Raw genomic sequence first — 24,528 nt, 5'->3', positions numbered from 1 at the left:
TATTTCAATAAAAGCGACACAAACACCTCCTCTCTCCACACAAACACCATTCTTTGCGTGAAGAATACCTACTATAACTTACTACCAATAATGTATCAGTCACTCATAATCGTTTTACCAATTATTTATTCAGTGTAGCAACCTATTTGTTGAAGCACTCACATCAAGTGTAACATTTTGCAACTCGTCGGACGAGCTTTCAAAGTAAACAAAACGTTGACTTTAAAGGCAAGCACAGCTCTGCCAACTACAAGTCCCGTGAGCCACTTGTCCTGCAATAGCTTATCGGCCGAATGTCATCATTCTCTCTGCGTGTTAAAACGATACTATGTTTCGCGTCTTTCTGTAACATGAGAGCTGTAACACTGTAACCATTGCTAACGTTTCATATTCTCCCCCTCCTCTCCTCTCCTGTCCTGGCTTGCGTCGCTAGCCTGACATTCCTCAACCCAACGGGAGTTTCCAGGAAGTAGCCATATTGGAAGCGTTCGGTCCGTTCAACTGTCAGCTTACGGAGAGAGAGTGAGACGAGGGCAGCTCCCTTTCGCCTAGATCGGCATTAAAACACATCCATTCCTCGCCACCATGGCTGCTACGGACGTAGACATATTCTCTGTAAGTACACATGAATTGCATTCTTCTCCGCCTTTGAGCGTATCGAAATATATTCTACTGTAGTCTGTGTGGACTTCGCAATTCAGGGTGTATGTGTGGACGAGGCTCAGCGGTGGTAGTGGGCTGCGCCGAGATGGTGGAAATGATTTCTCTCGATAGGGGCTCACTTTGGTACTGATGGGGTGCCGCTAAGGACACGGCTTATGATTTGAAAGCCTCCGCATGTAGTAAGATCATACATGCGGAGAATGGAATATCTTGCACAAGCATACCGATATCAGCTTTGTATTGCTTCTCACTGCAGTGTGTCTGTATCATATGGCATCGGAATAGTTGATTATCGTCGCCATAATTCTCACGTTTATTGAAACGATAATGTAAGAATTCAGTCACACAACACATCAGCTACAATGGAGCAACACTTATTAAAGTATTGGCGGTTAGGACCGTTTATTTTTTTATGGCTGTCCAGTTTCATTTGAGAAACAAGGTGCTGGTGACATGTGGTTTCATTGTAACTTCCTGTTAAACAAATCTAAAATTAAGCTAGAGGCTGCAACTATTTTTTCTTTGATGCTATGGAGATATATGCCGCTTGATCGCACCGGTATGATCATATCCTACGGTTTTTCTCAGAAAATGCCACATTGATGATGCAATTTCAGTGCATTTGTCCTTTTTTAGAGCATTGTTTTAGAGCAATGTCCTTCACCCAACACACCACCTCAGATGTACAGAGATCATACATACCGTATATGTTTGCATGCATGATGCTATTCAAAACATGCTGCATGGCAAGTTTGGCAATAGGGGACACGACGGATTGCAAAGACTTCACAGACGGACAATAGTGTGTGTGCGCTTATCTAAAGACACTATGGGCTGGACAGGGTGATTAACTTTTAACTCGCCCCACGAGCAGTCTCCTTGAGTTGTTGAATTTGACAGTAAGCACTAAGTTTCAGGGGTAAGTAGATTAGGAGCACAGAGACAGACACTCCTTTTCCAAGTTGTCACAATACCTAAATTAGGGGAAGGGAGCCAACAGAGGCTAGGGTGCAGCGTGATTGCCTGCAGATTGTAAGCCTGCTCCTCTAAAGATTCCACAGTATTGCAACGTTTGGGCATTGACGAGCACTGGTTAATCAAAAACAAACGATTGTTCACACTTTGCCGAGGATACATTGAAACCTGGTAGAGAGTTCACCGTCGCCTTCCTACTGACTATTTATCGTTCGGGGCTGGAAGCAACTGAACCTATGTTGAGTGACTATAAATGGCCATTGACATTATTCGTTTTGAGGTTAATTAGGCCTAGGCACGGTTATTGATAGTAGGATGTGTGGTTGATTAGCTTGGCCTGATTGAACCCCAGTGGGGGGGTGGATGTGTGAAGTAGGCTATGTGAGGAGATCAATGTGTCAAAACAACTAAAGAAGAGTTGTGTGTGTGTGTGTGTGTGTGTGTGGGGGGGGGGGGGTATTGATTTTGTGATTGTCGTACGGAGGTCTATTTTAGCCCTGGTTATATAATGAATTGCCTATAGCGGCTCTAACGTGCTTGTTGCTCACTGACCCCTGAGACCAGCGGATGCATCAGGAGGACTTCAACATGCATGCATTAGAATTAGCATCTCACACAGCCCTGAGAGGAGGAGGAGGAGGAGGAGGAGGAGGATGTGCTTATCAGCTCGGACACAACCTTTATGTGTCATTTCAGAGAGTAGAACTGTAGTTGTTTGTGAGGGGATCTCAGCCTGCAGTCGTACTGCTCAAGAGACGACATTTTTTTTGTTCAAAACGAGCTGCATTGTCTCTCTGGAATGGGCTACAGACTCGTAATTCAGCCACTCTGCTTTTGAGAGTTGAATCACTGCCTCCCCTAGGATGTTTTGATGATTCAAATGCAGTCTCTCTAAAAGAAATAGATTAAGGACTTTGGAGGAAATATTAGGGATGGGATGGCCGCCGGTAAGCTTGACTCTTGCGTCACCATCGGCCTTGTTTACCGTACAACAACAAGAACAACAACGATGCATATAAGAGGACACCCAGGCCCTGGGGAGAGGGCTGTCACTTCTACTGCTGTAACTCTGTCATTAGGCCCAGATCAGTCTGTATGTCTGTGTGCTCTGGTGAGTCAGTAACCTGCCCGTGCTGCAGTATCATGTGGGTCTCCTCCTCTCTTGATGCCATCCACATCCATACCGGTGGAGGCTGGTGGAGGTAGAAATCGGAGGACGGGCTCATTGTAATACATGGCGTGGAATGAGGAATGGTATCAAACACGTGTAATGGATTCCGTCCCATGCATTACGTTGAGCCCATCCTCCAGTTTCTATGTCCACCAGCCTCCCCTGATCCGCACATGTTACGGAACTGAAACACGTTATGCATATTCTGAAACATGGGTCACGCGTTACATGAAGTAGCCCCTGTAACATGTTAAAACGACGCTGCTGTTACCAGAGTAATTACAGAGTTATTACACTGTTAGGGGCAGCAATGTAAAGTGTTACTGAAACATGTTAGTCTCTCTCTCTCTCTCTCTTTCTGCACTGTTCCCCTCACCCCCCTTTCTTTGTTTCTTTCTCTCTCTCTCTCTTTCTCTCCTCTGACACCTACTGTAAAGATTGGTATGCTGTGCTTCTGTCTCATAAAATGGCCCCTCTCTCCTCTCGCCTCTCTCCTCTCCTCTCCTCTCCTCTCCTCTCCTCTCCTCTCCTCTCCTCTCCTCTCCTCCCCTGTCCTCTCCTCTCCCCTCGCCCCTCTCCTCTCCTCTCCTCTCCTCTCCTCTCCTCCCCTCCCCTCCCCTCTCCCCTCCGTCTTGTTGTTGTCTTTCCCGTTGGTCAGAGGAGTCTGATGGGAGGAGGAGGAGGAGGGGTGCCAGTCAGACAGCAGCGGGGAGCGTGACTGTGTCTGATAAGAGAGGAGACAGAGGGAGGTGTTTGTGTGTTCCGGTCTCCTCGGGTGTCTGGTGCCTGGTGCCTGGTGCTATGGCGATGGCCAAATCACAACCAACTGCATTTTTGTGATTGTTCCCCCATTAGGCCCATGCTGAGTCCCATTTCTCCGCCCTGCTCCTGAAGGGTGGACTTGTGCACTTTTCCACATGGATTATATGAAGGGAATGGGACACGTTGTAGCCACACTCTCAGGCTGAGGCAGTATTGCAGGCTACGACGTATTGGAGCCCCATGTAGTTGCAGTAGCATTGTGGCTTATACGGAAAGTGCTATACGGTGAAGGTGCTACATATTATTGGTGTAAGTGCCCAAGCTTACACCCAGCCTGTGCTTTTAGATCTGCATTGAGGGAATAGCCTAGAGGCAGTAGGAGTAGTCTGGAGGCAGAGGGAGTAGTCTAGAGTAGCCTAGAGGCAGAGGGAGTAGTCTAGAGGCAGAGGGAAAAGTCTAGAGGCAGAGGGAGTAGTCTAGAGGCAGAGGGAAAAGTCTAGAGGCGGAGGGAGTAGTCTGGAGGCAGAGGGAGTATAGAGGCAGTAGGAGTAGCCTAGCGGCAGAGGGAGTAGTCTAGAGGCAGCAGGAGTAGCCTAGAGGCGGAGGGAGTATAGAGGCAGCAGGAGTAGCCTAGAGGCGGAGGGAGTATAGAGGCAGCAGGAGTAGCCTAGAGGCGGAGGGAGTATAGAGGCAGCAGGAGTAGCCTAGAGGCAGAGGGAGTATAGAGGCAGCAGGAGTAGCTTAGAGGCAGAGGGAGTATAGAGGCAGCAGGAGTAGCTTAGAGGCAGAGGGAGTAGTCTAGAGTAGTCTAGAGTAGCTTAGAGGCAGAGGGAGTAGCCTTGAAGGCAGCAATATGTAGAGGTGTCTCTGTCAAATGAGCTCCTCGTCGGTTCACTGAAGGTGAGGATGGAAATGAGTTTTTCACATCAGGCCTGTTCTACTGGAGGTGTCTCTGCCTGCCCGCCTGCCTGCCTGCCTGCCTTCCCGCCCGCCTGCCCGCTCGCCTGCGAATAGCCAGTTCAGTGACCTAGGTTTTGCCTTAAGCATCAAGTTCACACACATTTCACATGTTTGTCTTTTTTTATTATTATTATTTTTTTATTTGGGCTTTCATACTGTATCCGTTCAGCATTTAGTAGCCCAAGTGTTTCCCTGCTGTACACCAACTCTCTCCGCCATTTCCTCCTGGTCCAGTGATTGGTTAGGGAAGGGAAGTAATATAATAGTAATATATGCCATTTAGCTGACGCTTTTACCCAAAGCCACTTACATTGCAGTGAGTGCATACATTTCAGTATATATGGTCCCAGCGGGAATCAAACCCACAACCTAAGCGTTGTTAGCGCCATGCTCCACCAACTGAGCCACAGAGGACCACAAAAGTGTGGTGTTTCCTCGCCTTGGGGACTATTCAACAGACTCTCCTCATTCCTCTCATGCTTTACACACACTGTTCCAACCCTTGAAGGTCCTGTGGGGCTCTGTTGATGGAGCACAGTGCCAGCAACACTAATGTTGCGGGTTCGATTCCCGCCGGGATCATAGATACTAAAATAATTATAAGCACTCATTATGCTGTAAGTCGCTTTGGCGTCTGCTAAATGGCATATGTTTTATGTATTACGAGAGCCTGGATGAATGCCTCTGTCAGCCTGTAGCTTGGTCTTAGTCCAAGCACACTCAGGCGGACCTCAGCTCTGGGGGTGGGGGGTGGGGGGGGGGTTGTGTTCACGGTTGCACTTCTGGTGGGTCCTGAGATAACACACTGGGACAGGTTTGTGTGCGGTCCCCTTTGTGGCTCTCCGTTCCAGTTACACTAAGGCCTGTCTGCCTGTCTGTCTGTCTGCTTGTCTGACTGCCTGCCTTGTTGTCTGTCTGACTGCCTGCCTGCTTGTCTGTCTGTCTGCCTGCTTGTCTGCCTGTCTGCCTGTCTGTCTGTCTGCCTGCCTGTCTGTCTGTCTGTCTGTCTCTACTGCTCAGTTCAACTCAGTTCTCAGGCTGCTTCCGGTAGTGGTGGTGACATCACCCTCTAACTATGCAGCCTGAGAGGGAAAGGCTAAGCCAGACATGCTGTGATGTCCCTGTTCATCTCAAGGTGCTCTCTGATCTCTGATCTGTGCTCTCTGTTTCACACACAGCAGAGATGAACAATATAACACACACCAGGATAGTGTTCAGTGGGCCACACCATAGCTTTTAGAAACTTTTAGTTTCTATTTTTGGACAACTTTAGTGCCCTCAGTGCTGACTGAACTTGACCAACAAGAATTGTTTCTTCTAGAGTTGTTTCTTCCGTCGCAAAAAAAAACAAAGTTTTTTCCGATCCTCATTACAAATGGGCTGTTTCCTACATTCCTTCTGAGTGACCCCAATTAATCTGCAGTCATTGTGACTGCCGGACTCTCTGGTGTTCTGGTTCCGTCCGTCTGTTCTGCTCTCTGTGTGAAGATGCCTCCTCCTGCTCTGTTTGAAGGATTATTCCAACTACTCCGGCTCCCCAGAGCTCTCCACAGTAATCTTCTCATAATTTGAAGCACATTATGATGAGCCTCTTGCCTGGAGAATGCATTATAGGAGGATTTTATTCGCATCCTGTTTGCATAGCAAGAGAAATGAATTGGTTGTTTCGTAGTCGAGTTCTCAACGCTGAGTGTTCTGGTTGTTGCTGAGTGTTCTGGTTGTTGCTGAGTGTTCTGGTTGTTGCTGAGTGTTCTGGTTGTTGCTGAGTGTTCTGGTTGTTGCTGAGTGTTCTGGTTGTTGTGTTCTGGTTGTTGCTGAGTGTTCTGGTTGTTGCTGAGTGTTCTGGTTGTTGCTGAGTGTTCTGGTTGTTGCTGAGTGTACTGGTTGTTGCTGAGTGTTCTGGTTGTTGCTGAGTGTTCTGGTTGTTGCTGAGTGTTCTGGTTGTTGCTGAGTGTACTGGTTGTTGCTGAGTGTTCTGGTTGTTGCTGAGTGTTCTGGTTGTTGCTGAGTGTACTGGTTGTTGCTGAGTGTTCTGGTTGTTGCTGAGTGTTCTGGTTGTTGCTGAGTGTTCTGGTTGTTGTTGAGTGTTCTGGTTGTTGCCTCTGTGTGTATATCGTTCTCACATGTATCCAGTCTTGACATTGTTATCGATTCTTCTTCTCTTTTCTCTCTCTTTTTTTTTTTTTCCAGAATGAAGAGAAACGCAACCTCAGTTTAGGCGGCCATGTTGGTTTTGACAGCCTTCCTGACCAGCTGGTCAGTAAATCGGTCACACAGGGTTTCTGCTTCAACATCCTCTGTGTAGGTGAGTACCACCAAACCATGGGTTCTGTGTTCTCAGGGGGGAGGTGGGGGGTGTTGTTTTGAATAGTCTCAAAATGAGCCTTTCTTCCTCCCCTGTCCTTGAGGATATCACTGATCTGACATGACTTACTACGAGTGAAAGCAGTGGTGTGGAGAGTTATGCATGGGCCATTCCAATCACGTTAGATCAGATCAGAGGTTAGGCTTACTTCAAGGAACAGAGGATGGAAGGAAGGAAAGAAGGAAGGAAGGAAGGACTCATTTCTAAAGTATTCAAACAGGGGCTGTGACTAGTCCTTGACATGAAAGAAAAGTAATATGGTTGTGCCACACACATATACACACACACACACACAGTCACACTCACACACACACACAGTTACACACATGGTGGTTGTGCCACACACACACACGCACAGTCACACACATGGTGGTTGTGCTACACACACACACACACACACACACACACACGCACAGTCACACTCACACACACACACACACACACAGTCACACACATGGTGGTTGTGCCACACACACACACACACACACACGCACACACACGCGCGCCAATATGGTGGTTGTGCTGCCATGAGGGTTAACTTGTTTCCCTCTCTCTCCTACAGGGGAAACGGGTATCGGCAAGTCAACGTTAATGAACACGCTTTTCAACACGACGTTTGAGAACGAGGAGGCCAGCCACTACCAGAACAGCGTGTACCTGCGGCCGCGGACCTACGACCTCCAGGAGAGCAACGTCCACCTCAAGCTGACCATCGTGGACACCGTGGGGTTCGGGGACCAGATCAACAAAGACGAGAGGTGAGGAGACGCTTCAGGTTGGATTTATTTCGCCTTTTTATTTCAACAGGTCAGGTCAGGTTTGAGAACGGGTTCTCGTTCGCAACGACCGCCCGGACAAGAGGCGCACACACTGCGACATTTAGAGAAGGCAACGAACAATCAAAACTAAAATCAAAATAGAAAACACACTTCTTTTTTCAGGGGAACGGCAGATACTGCATATGCTAGGCAGCAGTGGCAACACAGCAGACTCTAAATCAGCAGCAGAGACGGTCAGTTGGCAGCTCAGGTGATGTGTTTTTGATGGGTTTGAATGCGTCACGTTTGAGGGTCTTTCGCAGCTCAGATCACAAGCTCAGATCATGGAATGTTCTGTGATGTTAAACATTATTCTCAGTAATCAGCCCGGAACTCCCTGCTCTTGACACTCTCCGTGGCAGATGACATGATACCAGATCTGGTGTTTTATCACATAAGTAGTTGTCTGGAATGTGAAGCAGGCGAGACATACAGACGAGATAACAGGGCCAAAGTTATGTTGTTGTACAAGACTTGATTTTTTTTTTTCCCGGGAGGGCTGCTTGACGATCAGGAGGAGATTCTTAATGTTCTCACAGGGCCTCGAGAGATTGGATTTGACTTATTTCGAACATGGAAGCACAATCCCATAAAAGGAAAAGACTGGGGGGGGTGGTGGGTGGAGACTGGGGGGGGTGGTGGGTGGAGACTGGGGGGGTGGTGGGTGGATGGTGTTTGTGCGTACGTGTGAACCAGCTCTCCTATCACTGTGGACTGAGCGTACGTCACACAGTGTTTGTATTAATCCATGTCATCTGGAATTCAGAGAAGACATTAGGATCAGAGGGCACAATAAATGTTTTTCCTAAACTGATATATATGCTAGACATCACAAGTTCAGATGTTCAGTAATGTAATCACCATCATCGTTTTCCATGGTGGAAGATAACACAATCACATAACGTGTGCATTCATCACTTAAGTCCGGAATCTGGAATGCAAAAGAGACAAATAGGTCTTTTTTTTTTCTTTTTTTCTTTTCTCTCTTCAGGACTTGATTTGTTCCTCTCCTAAGATGATGTATGTGCTGGACTAGGATGATAATAAGTAGGAGATTGTTGGTTGGAACTCCAGCTGTGGGCCTGAGTGTTTGTTTGACCTCCGTAGCGGGAGGGCTTCCAGACCCCCGGGACGCTGCGGCCATAACTCATCCTGTTTGGAATGAGGCGGGAGCTACCATGCATCCCCAACAGCCTTTAAACGGTCATGAGGGATGCATTCTGGGAAACGGGGCTCAGAAAATGTTACGGGAAAGGTTAGACATTGTAAACACGTTCTTGGCAAGCCCTGCATCCATCCATCCCTGATGACATTAAGCTATCACCATGGATGCAGAGACAGACTTTCAGCCCCTCTCATCTCTGAAGAGAACCAGGCTTTAACAATGACTTTTTAATATGATAATGATCTACAGTGTATATACTCTCACTCTACCAGACCATGTTCACTTCAGTATGGGATGTTCTCCTACTCTAACAGTAGAACAATACTTAAAGTCCAATTCATATGAGTAGATAGAAGCCATTGCTGTAGACAGATACCTCATAACCAGGGATCTAGCGGTAGAAACACGTGGGTAAATCAAATCAAACTTTATTTATAGGGCACATTTCATACACGGATGCAACACAATGCGCTTCGCAGGAACATGAATCAAACCAATTCAAAGACAACGAGACAAAACATAAGAGGATCACAAGTGTAACAGTCATAGGAGTTTAAAACAGTCCAGGCAGAGAACAAGTGGGGACTGACTAAACCCTGAACACCACAGAGATTGAATGGGGTAGGGAAAACTCTATAATGCAAATAACATTGACCTAGCAAACAAGGTGTATCAACCTTATACACCAAAAATAAAATAAAAAGTTGACTTGGGTTTATCCTTCTGTCACTTCTCCCAACCTCACCACCAACTTAAAAGAGACAAGGAAGGTTGTTATCAGAGACCTTCGACGGTGGGATCTAAAAGAATATACAGTACCAGTCAAACGTTTGGACACACCTTCTCATTCAATGGTTTTTCTTTATTTTTTATTATTTTCTACATTGTAGATTAATATTGAAGACATCAAAACTATGAAGGAACACATATGGAATTATGTAGTAAACAAAAAAGTGTCAAACAAACCAGAATATGTTTTATATTTTAGATTCTTCAAAGTAGCCACCTTTTGCTTTGATGACCGCTTTGCACACTCTTGGCAAGTTTGTGTCCAAACTTTTGACTGGTACTGTATATAAGAACCAATATTCAACATTTCAGTCATGGCAATGTCAAATATCACCCTATGTTTGTGTCCCCATCTGCAGTTATAAGCCGATCGTGGACTACATCGACACACAGTTCGAGAACTACCTTCAGGAGGAGCTGAAGATCAAGCGCTCACTCTTCAACTACCACGACACGCGAATCCACATCTGTCTGTACTTCATCGCCCCCACGGGACACTCGCTGAAGTCCTTGGATTTGGTTACCATGAAGAAACTGGACAGTAAGGTAAAGGATCACTACCAAAGCCTCACGGGGAGGGGAAAAGCAGACCTCCGCCATTTTGTTTGTTATTGACTTTTAACATGGATTAGCTGGAATTCCACCTCTTTTTCACTTAGTCTGGTTTGGGTTACACACAGGGAGGGTGTGTACCTTCAATGTCCCCAAAGAGGAAGTTGCAGGAAGAATGTTGGACGGACTCTCAGTGTTTTTTTTATTGGATAGGATTTCAAGAGTTCCTGTATTGTCCAAGTCTGCAGAAAGCATTGGCCAGATTTGTTGGATGTTTGAGTCTGTGGAGGTCCTTGTTCATTCATTGTTGTGTTGGAGTTCCATTTGTGTGAGTAGCTTAGCTGCAGGGGAGGCTGGTGAAGGTACAAATCAGAGGACGGGCCTCATTGTCACGCATGGAATGGAATCAGGGATGGTATCAATCGAACAGATTTGATACCATTCCTCATTCCTTTCCATGCATTACAATGTGGCCCGTCCTCCGATTTCTACCTCCACCGGCCTTTGCTGGCCTTCTGAGGCTGTTGCAGATCCATATGTTTTTAACCGCACATGGAACGTATCCTGTCAGAACACATGAATGGTCACTGGCTCTGCTGACTCCATTAGAAAACTGGTGGGTGGAAGGAATCATCACTACTGGAGCTGGAGTTAGACACAGGGAGAGAGAGGGGGGAGAGAGGGAGACAGACGGGGGAGGGAGGGAGAGAGAGGGTGAGTGGGGAGGGAGGGAGAGAGAGGGGGGAGAGAGGGAGGGAGAGTGAGAGAGAGAGAGAGTGAGAGAGTGAGAGAGAGAGAGAGAGAGAGAGAGTGAGAGAGAGAGTGAGAGTGAGAGTGAGAGAGAGAGAGAATGTGTGTGAGAGTGAAAATGTCACAACTTAGAGCTGCGTTTTATTGACCGCAAAGAAGGGAGGGAGAGACGTGTGAAATTGTCAGTCAGGCTTACAGCGTTACACCCCATCAGCCTTGAGCTACAAACCTGCTGCACAGGAGAAACCTGAATGTACATGTGTCGGCTGAAATGATATTACAGCCTCTGGGAGCTCACTCAAGCAGGAAGATACAAGATTATTTTATTGACACACAAGCGAGCTTGGTGGAATTAGTTTTCAGTACAGCATGACGGGGAGCTCTGTATTCACCAACTACATTCACCGTACAGCAACGAGACCAGGCAGACACTACATTACAGTATTACACCAGGGGAGAGGCTGGTGGAGGTAGAAATCGGAGGACGGGCTCATTGTGCCGCACAGAACGGAATTGAGGAACGGTATCAAACCACCACACGTGTTCGACAGCATTCCTCATTCCGTTCCGTGCGGCAGAATGAGCCCGTCCTCCGGTTCCTACCTCCTCTGGTATGACACACCGACATCCAGTAGGGCAGCTGTGGGGTTGTGCAGTAAGGCCTCTGAAGCTGCTGTAGGGGTGGTGGCGGAGAGCACAGAGGCGTCTCCGGGCGTCTCTCAGCGTCTGGTAATGTGATGACACACACTGGAGGGAACAGATGGTCGGGTGGTGATGAGCCTAGCCTAGCCTAGCCTAGCCTAGCCTCGCTTGGCAGCTCTCCGCAGCCAACTCTCCCATCCTCACCTGGCACTCCGCTCACTGCAGCCCCCAAACAACAACAACAACAACAACAACTTGATTTCTTCCTCTCTCCATAGAGCACTGTGTGACTGATGATGGCGCATGGATTTACTTGTGATGATTGTGTATAGCTGATTCACGGTCTTCAGACAAATGTACTTTGGATAAAAGCGTCTGTTAAATGACTCAAGTGTAACTGTAAGTGTCCCTTCCCCTCAAGTCACTGTGACTGTGGCCGGGCCATCAGCAGTGTCAACCAACAGTGTCAAACAGCATTCACGCTGTAGCGTTTTTCTCGGTTCGTTCTAGCTCTGATGTAGAGAAGACGGTGGTGTTTTTCTTGTAAATAGGGTACTGCGTACGTCCTGTCGTCTATAGAGGGCATTTGTGCTTTTCAAAGACACAGGCATTGAGAGCGTCGTAGAATTAGCAGTGGGTGTGAGGTACTAGCTAACCACAGCCAACACTCCCCCCCCCCCCCCCCCCCGGACCCCTCCAGCCCAGGCAGGGTGGTTGTGGCTGGCCCGGGGCTGGCAGCAGTGGGCAGGGCCTTGTCTTCACACAGGAAGGAAGCCCAGGACAGGGTTAGAGCAACTAATCAGCGTTTAGGTTCTCCATTTAAAGCTCTGTGAGCTGAGCAGACAGTGGTGTTTTTCTTGTAAATGGGTTTTCTGTGCCCCACTTTCAGTGTGCAGGGCTACGGAGGGCTTTTTGAGCTTGTGAGCCACCGTACTGTCGTGAGCGTGAGGGTCTGTGGCAGGGAGGGAGTTAAGGTGGTCTGGGGTTGGACTAGACACTTGACTGTCGATGCTCTTTATTGAGGCATCCTCACTTGAAATGAACACACTTAAGACTAGACTAGGGACAGGGAGCCAGGTAGAGAAGGGTCTGTTTTGACCTCTGACCTGTCTACGAGACAACCATCACGTCTGCTCTATAGCAGAACGATTATATATACAGTACCAGTCAAAAGTTTGGAGACACCTTCTCATTCAATGGTTTTTCTTTATTTTGTATTATTTTCTACATTGTAGATTAATATTGAAGACATCAAAGCAGCCACCTTTTGCTTTGATGACAGCTTTGCACACTCTTGGCAAGGTGTGTCCAAACTTTTGACTGGTACTGTACATACGATATGTTATATCTATGTATATACGATATGTTATATATATGTATATACGATATGTTATATCTATGTATATACGATATGTTATATCTATGTATATACGATATGTTATATCTATGTATATACGATATGTTATATCTATGTATATACGATATGTTATATCTATGTATATACGATATGTTATATATATGTATATACGATATGTTATATCTATGTATATACGATATGTTATATATATGTATATACGATATGTTATATATATGTATATACGATATGTTATATCTATGTATATACGATATGTTATATATATGTATATACGATATGTTATATCTATGTATATACGATATGTTATATATATGTATATACGATATGTTATATATATGTATATACGATATGTTATATATATGTATATACGATATGTTATATATATGTATATACGATATGTTATATATATGTATATACGATATGTTATATCTATGTATATACGATATGTTATATATATGTATATACGATATGTTATATATATGTGTATACGATATGTTATATATATGTATATACGATATGTTATATATATGTGTATACGATATGTTATATCTATGTGTATACGATATGTTATATCTATGTATATACGATATGTTATATCTATGTATATACGATATGTTATATCTATGTATATACGATATGTTATATATATGTATATACGATATGTTATATCTATGTATATACGATATGTTATATCTATGTATATACGATATGTTATATATATGTATATACGATATGTTATATATATGTATATACGATATGTTATATCTATGTATATACGATATGTTATATATATGTATATACGATATGTTATATATATGTGTATACGATATGTTATATATATGTATATACGATATGTTATATATATGTATATACGATATGTTATATATATGTATATACGATATGTTATATATATGTATATACGATATGTTATATCTATGTATATACGATATGTTATATATATGTATATACGATATGTTATATCTATGTATATACGATATGTTATATCTATGTATATACGATATGTTATATCTATGTATATACGATATGTTATATCTATGTATATACGATATGTTATATCTATGTATATACGATATGTTATATCTATGTATATACGATATGTTATATATATGTATATACGATATGTTATATCTATGTATATACGATATGTTATATATATGTATATACGATATGTTATATCTATGTATATACGATATGTTATATATATGTATATACGATATGTTATATATATGTATATACGATATGTTATATCTATGTATATACGATATGTTATATCTATGTATATACGATATGTTATATATATGTATATACGATATGTTATATCTAGTGAGGCTTCCTTTGGACCCCTAGAAAAAAGAAAGAGAGCCTCACTCTCTCTCTCCGATGCGTGTTATTTATTTCAGCAGCAAGCTGCCTTCTTCAGGGTTTCAATCCTTTGGACCCCTAACAAACGGTGTGTGTGTGTATATAGATAAGCCTTTAGGAGGAACTGAGACGTCGGTGACTAAATCATCAAGAAAAATCTCCTCAGTGTCTCCCCCGTAGTCTGAGAAGCTAAGAGAAACACAGTCAGTGTGTCTCATTTCCCCGTCTGTGCTAGGAATGAGATGGGACCCCCCCCCCCCCCCCCCCCCCCCTCGCAGTTTGTTTTCTTAATTAGCGTTTGTTTTATTTCTCTGTGGGTTTTCTGACTGAGTTCAAACTGTTATGGCTGCATCTGGTCCCGTGGGAGACGTCAGTAATTAGAGTATTCGTTGATGACAAACTGCCAAAAAATGAGATGCTCCGAATCTGTAATTTATTTCCCGCTGCGGCCTGCTCTCCTTTAATGGAATGTGTCTGTTTCTCTTTGTGTGCCTTGATGTCAGGCTACGACACTCCAGTGACTCCACGCACGACGCGTTTCTAAACCTTACAACCTTACAATCCAATGATGAAATATGGAATATGAAGCCCCAAACCAGATGTCATCATGGACCATACGGACCTCATTTCAACAGCAATAACTCTCCTCTCCCTCAAAATAGTGAATATAGATATTGTCGTGTGGGTTGCTTCTGTGGTGATACGGACAACTTCTGCATGTTTATATAGTTTGAAGGTCCAGGAAGTGCAGTAGGTTTGCGCGTTGATGCCACACTGAACGTTTTAAAACGTTGCATATGCAATTTTTTCTAATGGCGCAAAACGTGCATATCTTTGTCAACAAACCAAATGTGAAAATAGGCCCGTAAAGCCCAGTGTCCTACCCGACACCAGAGTTTAGAAAACGCTTTGTTTGGACCGATACAGCACTCTTCACCGAACGTTCTTCATCATGTGATCTCATTCAGTGATGGCGACGATTTATCATGTCCATTAAATTAATTTAATAAAGCTAAAATCAACATGCATATTTGATATAAAGTGATGAGGAGGCTTTTACAGAACAATAACTAAGAACTACAACGATGCTTCTGCCGTCTAGCTGCCATTCTGACCTATGACCTCATTGTCCCACATGAACATCGTACCACAGAGATATAATCCCATTTTAACGTTGTTGTATTTTTTTATTATTATATTATTCTATTTTATATTTTATTTGATGCACTTAGAGATTATCCTTGTATAATGAAAAGCACTTTACAAATGTAATACATTATTATTATTTGATTAGATATCAAACAGTATAACAGTATTATCCCATTTTAACAACGGGAGTTGTGTTTGTTCCTCTCCGTAGGTGAATATAATCCCCATCATTGCCAAGGCTGACACCATCTCCAAGAGCGAGCTCCACAAGTTCAAGATCAAGATCATGAGTGAGCTGGTCAGCAACGGGGTCCAGATCTACCAGTTCCCCACGGACGACGAGGCCGTCACAGAAATCAACTCCTCCATGAACGTGAGTCTCTCTCTCTCTCTCTCTCTCGCTCTCTCTGTCTCTCTCCCCCCCTCTCTCTCTCTCTCTCCCCCTCTCTCTCTCTCCCCCTCTCTCTGTCTCTCCCCCCCCTCTCTCTCTCTCTCTCTCCCCCCCTCTCTCTCTCTCCCCCCCTCTCTCTCTCTCTCTCCCTCCCCCTCTCTCTCTCTCTCCCCCTCTCTCTGTCTCTCCCCCCCCTCTCTCTCTCTCTCTCTCCCTCCCCCTCTCTCTCTCTCTCTCTCCCTCCCCCTCTCTCTCTCCCTCCCCCTCTCTCTGTCTCTACACTGTCCCCTCACTCCCCCCTCACTACTCTTCTCTCTCTCTTCCCTCACTCTCCTCTCTCTTCCCTCCCTCTCTCTTCCCTGTCGCTTCCCTCCCTCCCTCCCTCCCTCCCTCTCTCTTCCTCCCCCCTCCCCCCTCCCTCCCTCCCTCTCTCTTCTTCTCTCATTCCATAGGAATGGATGGTTTATTGGTGGCACATTTTTTCCTTCCCTGTAAAAAAAAAAAAAAAAAAAAAAAAAAAGATTCCCATTTGTCCATTTTTTTTTCCCCAGCCTGTGTAAAGTGTTGTCTCTCTGAGACTGTAAAACCATTCATACATCCACTGCCAGAGCGTGGATCTGGCCAGACACGTGCAGCTGCCCCGTCCCCTACCTTCCTCCCAGGAAGTGTGCACTTGATCCCTCCCCCTCATTTGTCGACTGAAGAGGACGTTTCCACCATATTTCTTCCACCGATCCTCATCCATCCATGAGGGGGAGTGAATAATATCCACAGTGTACTACTTGGAGTGAAGCAGTACACCAACTGTGCATTCTAACTTGGAACTTGGAACATAGAACATAGACCATAGAACTTAGAATTTGGAACTTGGAACATAGACCATAGAACTTAGAATTTGGAACTTGGAACATAGACCATAGAACTTGGAACAGTGTGTTTGTCCTGCCTGCCTGCGTCTGTGTTCAGGCTGAATGACCTCAGAGTCTGAAAGAGCCACTTTTGGCCCAGGACCAATGATGATGGGGTATACTGGCCAGTTCTGGCCCGGGACCAATGACAAATGGGTATACTGGGCCCTGGTCGTAGGCTGTGGCTTGCCACCTAATTGTTGAGGTTTCCTGTGGAGCGTGTTTTCCTCCTGAAGCAGACCTCTATGGCCAGGGGCATTGTGGGAGCAGTAAGGGAACTGTGTGTTTTAATCACGTCTAAACACACTGCTAGCCAGATGTTACACACAACATGCCACAGTTACTTGCATGTCAACGAGGTTAGGTTCTACTCTTGTGTGGTCTAAAAAGTAGAACCCCCCTCCCTCCCCCCCCAACAACAACAGCTTTATTTTAAATGAAATGTTGGGTGTGTGTGTCTCTTCCATGGACATCTGTTTAAACAGTTAAACCTCTGGTAAAGACGTTGTCTCAGCTGTAAGGGAAGGCAGGCAAGTCTAACGTGTATGAGAGATGATCCCTGGAAGCAAGCAGCTCCAGTCAAACCTGTCACGTCCTGACCATTGTGACCTCTGACCCCTCCCAGGCCCACCTGCCCTTCGCCGTGGTGGGGAGCGTCGAGGAGGTCAAAGTGGGAAACAAGACGGTGCGGGCCAGGCAGTACCCCTGGGGCGTAGTGCAAGGTGAGTACCCCTCCTTCCTGTCCCCTCTCCTCCTCCTCCCCTCTCCTCCCTCCTCCCCCTCTCTTCTTCCCCTCTCCTCCCTCCTCCCCCTCTTCCTCTTCCTTCTCCCCCCCCAAGGTGAGTACCCCTCCTCCCTCCTCCCTGTCCCCTCACTACCTCCTCCCCCTCTCCCCTCCTCCGTCCTCCTCCCTCTCCTCCTCCTCCTCCTCCCCCCACCCCCCTCTCCCCCACTCCTCTCTCCATTACAGCAGAACATGGCCTGCCGTTCCAGACGGTCCCTAATGTTCCTATCCAGCAGAAACAGACAGGGAGTGATGGAGGCCCCTGCTTACGTCCTGTAGCTCCTCCCACAGGGAGGACCATTCTGCCGGCTCTGTGGCAGGGCGCCTCCAGCTGCGGTCGATGGAGAGGGTAAAACGCTGTCGTCAGGGCGACGCTGTGAGAACATATCTGAACCCAGCTGGGGAGTCAATTGTGTCCCGAGCCGTGTCTCTCCGTTCTGCCGTCCCTGATGTCTTTCCCCCCCCCCCACCCCCCCTCCGAGGACAGGCTGTTAAGAGTTACTTATACGCGTGGAACGAAATGAAACGCGCGCGGCTTCTGTGATGCCGTTCCTCGTTCCGTTCCATGCATTACAATGAGCCCCGTCCTCCGACTTCTGCCTCCGCCAGCCTCCCCTGTGATAACTACCCCCCGCCCCCCCCCATGCTGACAGAGACCATGCTGGAGATGCATGTCTCAGTGAATGATACTGTCTGTGTTTACTAGATAGCATCTCTGTTGCTAAGAGATGAAAACATCAGAGATTAACCCCCCCCCCCCCACACACACACACACACACCCTTTAGAGCTTCTATTGTGTGTCAATCAAAACAGTTTTATTGATGGTAGGATTATGATAACCCAGTAATACCGAAGGTCTTGTCAGACACAATAGGACTTTGTAATCTCCCCCCAGGATCTGTGAGACCCAGACCTGTTTGACAGATAGCAGACCGCCTATATTTCTCTCCTTCGTGTGTGTGTGTGTGTGTGTGTGTGTGTGTGTGTGAAGCCTGTTTGTGTGTGTGAGAGAGTCAAGCCTGTGTGTCTGTGTGACTAATGTGTGAGACTTGCTCGCCCTGTATACACAGGGTTTCCCGGGGGCTTTGGGCAGGGGTCAGCACAAAGTGGCCCCCCGGGTCTCAGCGGGGCGAGGTCAGACGGAACAGAGAGGTCGCTAAATTCCAGCGACAGCCATCTTGTTTCTCTCTCTCTCTCTCTCTCTCTCTCTCTCCCCGAAGACTTCAAAGTGGAGCTCATTTGTTTGTTTTTGTCCCTTTTTTAATTTATTTTATTATTATTATTATTTTATTTTTTTAACTCTCATACTAATTTTTTTCACTTTTCACATTCCACCCTAGCTTGGCTATCGTATGTTGTTTACGCTCTCGGTCGTTTGGCTGCTTAGCGTGCTATCCTGCGCTAGCGAAGGCTAGCCCGAGCCGCCGTGTTCCCCCACCAAATGCCATGCTAATTAGCGCTATTTATACCCTCCCTCCTTTCATGCACAGCGCTCACAGCTGGGGTTGATATTTAGTCGCCATGGCTCCCACGCTATATAGCCTAGCCTTAGCCTTCTGCCACCGCCCCCTGGGGCCCCTTGCTCTCCCTCCGTCCGTCCTCCCTCCCTCTCTCCCTCCATCCCTCTCTCTCTCTCCCTCCCTCCGTCCCTCTCTCTCTCTCCGTCCCCCTCTCTCTCTCTCTCTCTCTCTCTCCCTCTCTCCCTCCGTCTCTCTCTTTCTCCCTCCGTCCCTCTCTCTCGGGGTGAATTCCCCCCCGCTTATGTCAGCCTTGAAAAGCAACGGAAACACTTCCTGCTCTCCCCCAAAGTCTTTATGATGAGCGGCCGTCTACTCTGAGAGAGAGAAAATGTCAGACATTAAAAAAAAAAAAAAAAAGAAAAGAAAAGTGGAGAATGCGTTGAAACATAAAACAGAAGGCCGCATTCCGCCCAGTCTTGTAATGGGGGGGGGGGGGGGGGGGGGGATACAGGACGTCTTGTAATGGGGGGGGGATACAGGACGTCTTGTAATGGGGGGGGGGGGGATACAGGACGCCTTGTAATGGGGGGGGGATACAGGACATCTTGTAATGGGGGGTATACAGGACGTCTTGTAATGGGGGGGGGGGGGGGGGGTACTGGATGTCTTGTAATGGGGGGGGGGATACAGGATGTCTTGTAATGGGGGGGGGGATACAGGATGTCTTGTAATGGGGGTGGGGATACAGGATGTCTTGTAATGGGGGGGATACAGGACGAGAGGAGAGGAGAGGAGAGGAGAGGAGCGGAGCTGTCTGAAGACTTCCAACCCAACCGCAGACTGTGTGTCTTCTCTGTGTGGTCCTATCGAATCTATGCACCACAATGTTACTGTGGTCTTATTGACCGTGTGCCTCTGACCCCAGACAGACCATGCTTGTGTGTCTTCGCTATGCGGTCCTATGAAATACGCCGTAATGTTCTTTCATTGACCGTAGTAGAAGGTGACCTTGTGTCTCTGACCCCAGACTGACCGTGTGTGTATCTGTGTGTGTCTGTGTGTGTGTGTGTCCTGTGCAGTGGAGAACGAGGCCCACTGTGACTTTGTGAAGCTGAGGGAGATGCTGATCCGGGTGAACATGGAGGACCTGAGAGAGCAGACCCACGCACGCCACTACGAACTCTACCGCCGCTGCAAGCTGGAGGAGATGGGCTTCAAGGACACGGACCCTGACAGCCAGCCGTTCAGGTGGGCCCGGGCTCTCTCACACACACACACACACACACACTGAGACTCACACACACACACAAACAAACAATGCTTTATTTGCCATGCAATCAATTGTTGGAATGTGGTGTATACACACTGCAACCAGCTTACATCCGGCTGGGTGGGGATCGAACCTACCCCACACACACACAGAGACACACACACACACACACACACGTTTATATTCTTGGTTGAACTGCTGCTGTCAGTTATGATAATTATAAGTTCAGAGTAAGTCACTCTTTGATCAAATCGGAGCGAGAGAGCCACCATCAGCTCTCTCTCTCTCTCTCTCTCTCTCTCTCTCTCCCCGGCAGTCTCCAGGAGACCCGGTGTGACCCTGAGCTGTAGCACACTGACTCATCTCTCTTCTCCTCTCTCCTCCTCCTCCTCTCCCCCCCCCCCCCCCATCCCACAGTCTGCAGGAGACGTACGAAGCCAAGAGGAAGGAGTTCCTGGGAGACCTGCAGAAGAAGGAGGAGGAGATGAGGCAGATGTTCGTCAACAAAGTGAAGGAGACGGAAGCCGAGCTGAAGGAGAAGGAGAGAGAGGTCAGGGTTGGAACAGGGGGATGAGGAGGGAGGGAGGGAGAAGGAGGGAGGTTGGAAGAAGAGATTTCAGCCAGATATTTCTGGTTATATATGATTGTAGTTCTTTCCTCGTGCTGTGGCTGGAGCCTATGAGTCTTGACAAGTGAAACCAGTGCTGTCTGCAGACATGTATGGATGTGGAGCCATTTGACGTTCATCCTCAGTACTCAAATCCATATCTGAACCTGTGCTGAACTCGGGGGAGGAATATGACTGGATTGTTGGGCAGCAAGTCTCTCTCTATCTCTCTCTCCATCTCACTCTCTCTCTCTCTCTCTCTCTCTCTCCCCCCCCCCCCCCCGTCTCTTATCAGTTGCACGACAAGTTTGAGCAGCTGAAGCGAATGCACCAGGAGGAGAAGAGGAAGGTGGAGGAGAAGAGGCGTGACCTGGAGGAAGAGATGAACGCCCACAACCGCAGGAAGATGGCCGCCGAGACGTTGTCCTTATCTCAGCCGATGAAGAAGGACAAGGACAAGAAGAAGTAAGGACTTTCCTTTCATCTTCTCTCTCTCTCTCTCTCTCTATCTCCTCTCTCCTCCTTTCTCCTTTTAACCTAGGTCTACCTTTGGCATTCCTTCTCCCTCTTTTTCCCCCTTCTCCCTCTTTTTCCCCCTTTCTTCTCCCTCTCTTTTCCCCTTTCTTCTCCCTCTCTTTTCCCCTTTCTTCTCCCTCTCTTTTCCCCTTTCTTCTCCCTCTCTTTTCCCCTTTTTTCTCCCTCGCTTTTCCCCCTTTCTCTGTCTGTGAGGAGTAGGCAGGCAGAAGGGGGGGAGGTAATGTGGATTGACCAATGGAAGAAGCTGAGTCCGTAAAGAGCTTATCTCTGATGACTTAGTCCCCACTGTCCATGCCCTGATCATAAGAGGCTATACCAGGGGAGGCTGGTGGAGGTAGACATGGAGGACGGGCTCATTGTAACACGTGTTTGATACCATTCCTCATTCCGTTCCATGCATTACAATGAGCCCCGTCCTCCAATGTCTACAGTACCAGTCAAAAGTTTGGACACACCTTCTCATTCAATGGTTTTTCTTTATTTTGATCATTTTCTACATTGTAGATTAATATTGAAGACATCAAAACTATGAAGGAACACATATGGAATTATGTAGTAAACAAAAAAGTGTTAAACAAACCAGAATATGTTTTATATTTTAAGATTCTTCAAAGTAGCCACCTTTTTGCTTTGATGACAGCTTTGCACACTCTTGGCAAGTTTGTGTCCAAACTTTTGACTGGTACTGTACCACCACCAGCCTCTGAGGGGCGCTCCGTGGCATACAGAGCATGCCAGAGCTAAGCTGCTGCTTCTTCAGATGGTTATCCGTAGAGACAGGTTCTCTGTGAGGCGCAGCGTCTCCAGACCCTGTTCTGCTGGAGCAGACACCATCTTGTGGATGATGTGTGCACCGGGTTGTGGTATTGGAGAAACCGTTCATCCATTTTGTGGTTAGTCTGGGAGATTCCATAGAGCTAGAGTTAGTGTTGTTTTTTTGTTTTTTTAAATTTGCGTTTTCACTCTCAGCAAAGATCAGAGGACAGTGTTACTGAGGAAATGTGTCATCAATTTCCTGTCATCAGATCTCAGTATTTCCCATTGGGCATTTAGGCGTTCACATGAGAGAGATTGGTTTTTAAAACGGAGCTGAAGGGCTTCCTCTTCTGTCAGCTTTGAGAACTACAGCACCATTTGTTAATTCATTCGGCATGAACGTAAACGTTCTCTAAGGGGGTTAAATCCTCACCTTTCTCACTGACCTTTCTTTTCCTGGTGTCTCAGTCTGTATAAGACCGACTTCCCTCTACCTGGCCTGTTTTTATCATACTTTACCAAATTTCATCTCTTTTAATATCCTTCTTCAAAGGCTTTTTTCATGAAAGAATATGAATGTGTCTATCATGACGTTATGAGTTGTCTGTGACAGATGATTTTGGTTATTTATTATTATTATTATTATTTACTCCACAGTTGTGTTTTGTTTTCTCTCATCCTGTTTTTTATGTTTTTGTCATTGTTTGTTTCTTTGTTTGTTTGTCGTTGTTTTATCTTTCAGTTAATTTATGGGCGCCGTACCCCCAAGCTGACCATGGATTTGTCTTCCATCACCATAGCAACATCAACGTTTGTTTTATGACATTCCTTCATGACTTGTGCACATGGACCAAAGACACTGAAGCGACAGAGAGAGAGAGAGAGAGAGAGAGAAAGAAGGAGAGAGAGAGAGAGAGAGAGAGAGAGAGAGAGAAAGAAAGAGAGAGCTGACTTGCTGACAGTGGCCATTACCTTCACTAGGCTGATACATGTTATGATTTGGGACATTATTTTGTATAAGTTTTGTTTTATGTGATTATTATATATTTTTTTCTAGTTTGAGACTTACTTTACTGATCTGTTGCTTACCATAACAAAGAGGAGGGCAACACACATCATGGACATTCACTCTTCACAACCTTTTGGTACTATCATGTTATATATATATATATAACCTGTATTTGAACAAGCAAGTTCATTGATGTCGTAAGACAATGTAACATTATAATTATCAACATTTCATGTTAGTGCTGTAGATAGTCCTCATCACCACCAACCATTCTCTTGGTAAAGTGCGGTCTGAACTCTGAGCCAAACTTGTCCGGACCTTAGATCAGGCATAGCAATAACAACGTCTAAGTACCTGTATATATATTTTTTGCAAATGCGTATACATGGGTACCATCGAGTAAAACCAGTCCTAAAAGTCTTAAAAGTATGCAATGTTCTGGTGCTGTTTTGTTTTTTTAATTAATCCAGAATGTGTATGTGAATATTCTCAGAGCTTACTGTACTTGGCTTTATTAAGACGCCGATATGCAAAGTGTATTTGTTTTAAGTATGTTATGCTAAAGCAGATGATGCTGTGTATGTTGTCTAATTGTGACGTAAACCAGTTACTGTGTAAGTCATGGTGGAGACGTGTGTGTGTGTGTGTGTGTGTGTGTGTGTGCGCGCGTGCGAGTGTGTGAATGGTGTCACAGTTTACACAGCCCATATAAAAATGCAGCAACTAATAGAGGCCTCGACTCGCAGTAGAACATGTTTACATCGACAGACGAGAAGAGAGCAGATGTATTTACTTTCTTTGAAAATAAATGCTAACCATCGCCTTGGATGTGTCCCTGCATGCCTTGATTTGTCACTGTTAAATAGGAAGTATTTGGCAGACACACACACACACACACTCACACACACACACATACACACTCACCCCCCTACCTGGGAGGATGGAGCTGAGAGAGAGAGAGAAAAAAAAAAAGGGGCGGGGGGGGTAGAGGAGAGAGTGGTCACAGTGGTTTCAGCAGTGAACAGCAGCTCTCAGAGGGGCGGGGGGGGGGGGGGGTAGAGGAGAAAGAGAGGTCACAGTGGTTTCAGCAGTGAACAGTAGCTCTCTGCTCTCGACATTTCCTCTTGTGCAACAGGCTTTGGCCAACAGTGGAGCAACTCTGCTCCACAGAGTTTAGAGAGAGAGACAGAGACACAGAGAGAGAGAGAGAGACACAGAGAGAGAGACAGAGACACAGAGAGAGACACAGAGAGAGAGAGAGAGACAGAGACACAGAGACAGAGACA

The 24,528-nt window shown here is 46.1% G+C and overlaps 1 protein-coding gene across 1 annotated transcript; it reads left to right on the top strand.

Annotated features, from left to right (window-relative positions):
* Positions 1-420: 420 nt before the first annotated feature.
* Positions 421-24,070, top strand: septin8a (septin 8a). The gene is made up of 10 exons (XM_083697293.1): positions 421-615; positions 6,722-6,836; positions 7,459-7,654; positions 10,028-10,214; positions 15,731-15,892; positions 17,444-17,540; positions 20,143-20,311; positions 20,751-20,883; positions 21,236-21,405; positions 22,976-24,070. The coding sequence occupies exons 1-10, from the start codon at positions 586-588 to the stop codon at positions 22,977-22,979; spliced, it is 1,263 nt and encodes a 420-aa protein (XP_083553419.1). The 5' UTR covers positions 421-585; the 3' UTR covers positions 22,980-24,070.
* The last annotated feature ends 458 nt before the right edge of the window (positions 24,071-24,528 follow it).

This window comes from Argentina silus (genome assembly GCF_951799395.1).
Source record: "Argentina silus genome assembly, chromosome: 2".
NCBI classification, from domain to species: Eukaryota; Metazoa; Chordata; class Actinopteri; order Argentiniformes; family Argentinidae; genus Argentina; species Argentina silus.
This window is presented reverse-complemented; position numbering and strand designations above follow the sequence as displayed.

Bases quoted from the DNA above. Each gene is read 5' to 3' on its own strand.
- septin8a (XM_083697293.1), top strand. From the start codon at position 586: ATGGCTGCTACGGACGTAGACATATTCTCT. The intron at 17,541-20,142 runs GTGAGTACCCCT...TGTCCTGTGCAG, and splicing joins CCCCTGGGGCGTAGTGCAAG to TGGAGAACGAGGCCCACTGT. The intron at 20,884-21,235 runs GTCAGGGTTGGA...GTCTCTTATCAG, and splicing joins TGAAGGAGAAGGAGAGAGAG to TTGCACGACAAGTTTGAGCA.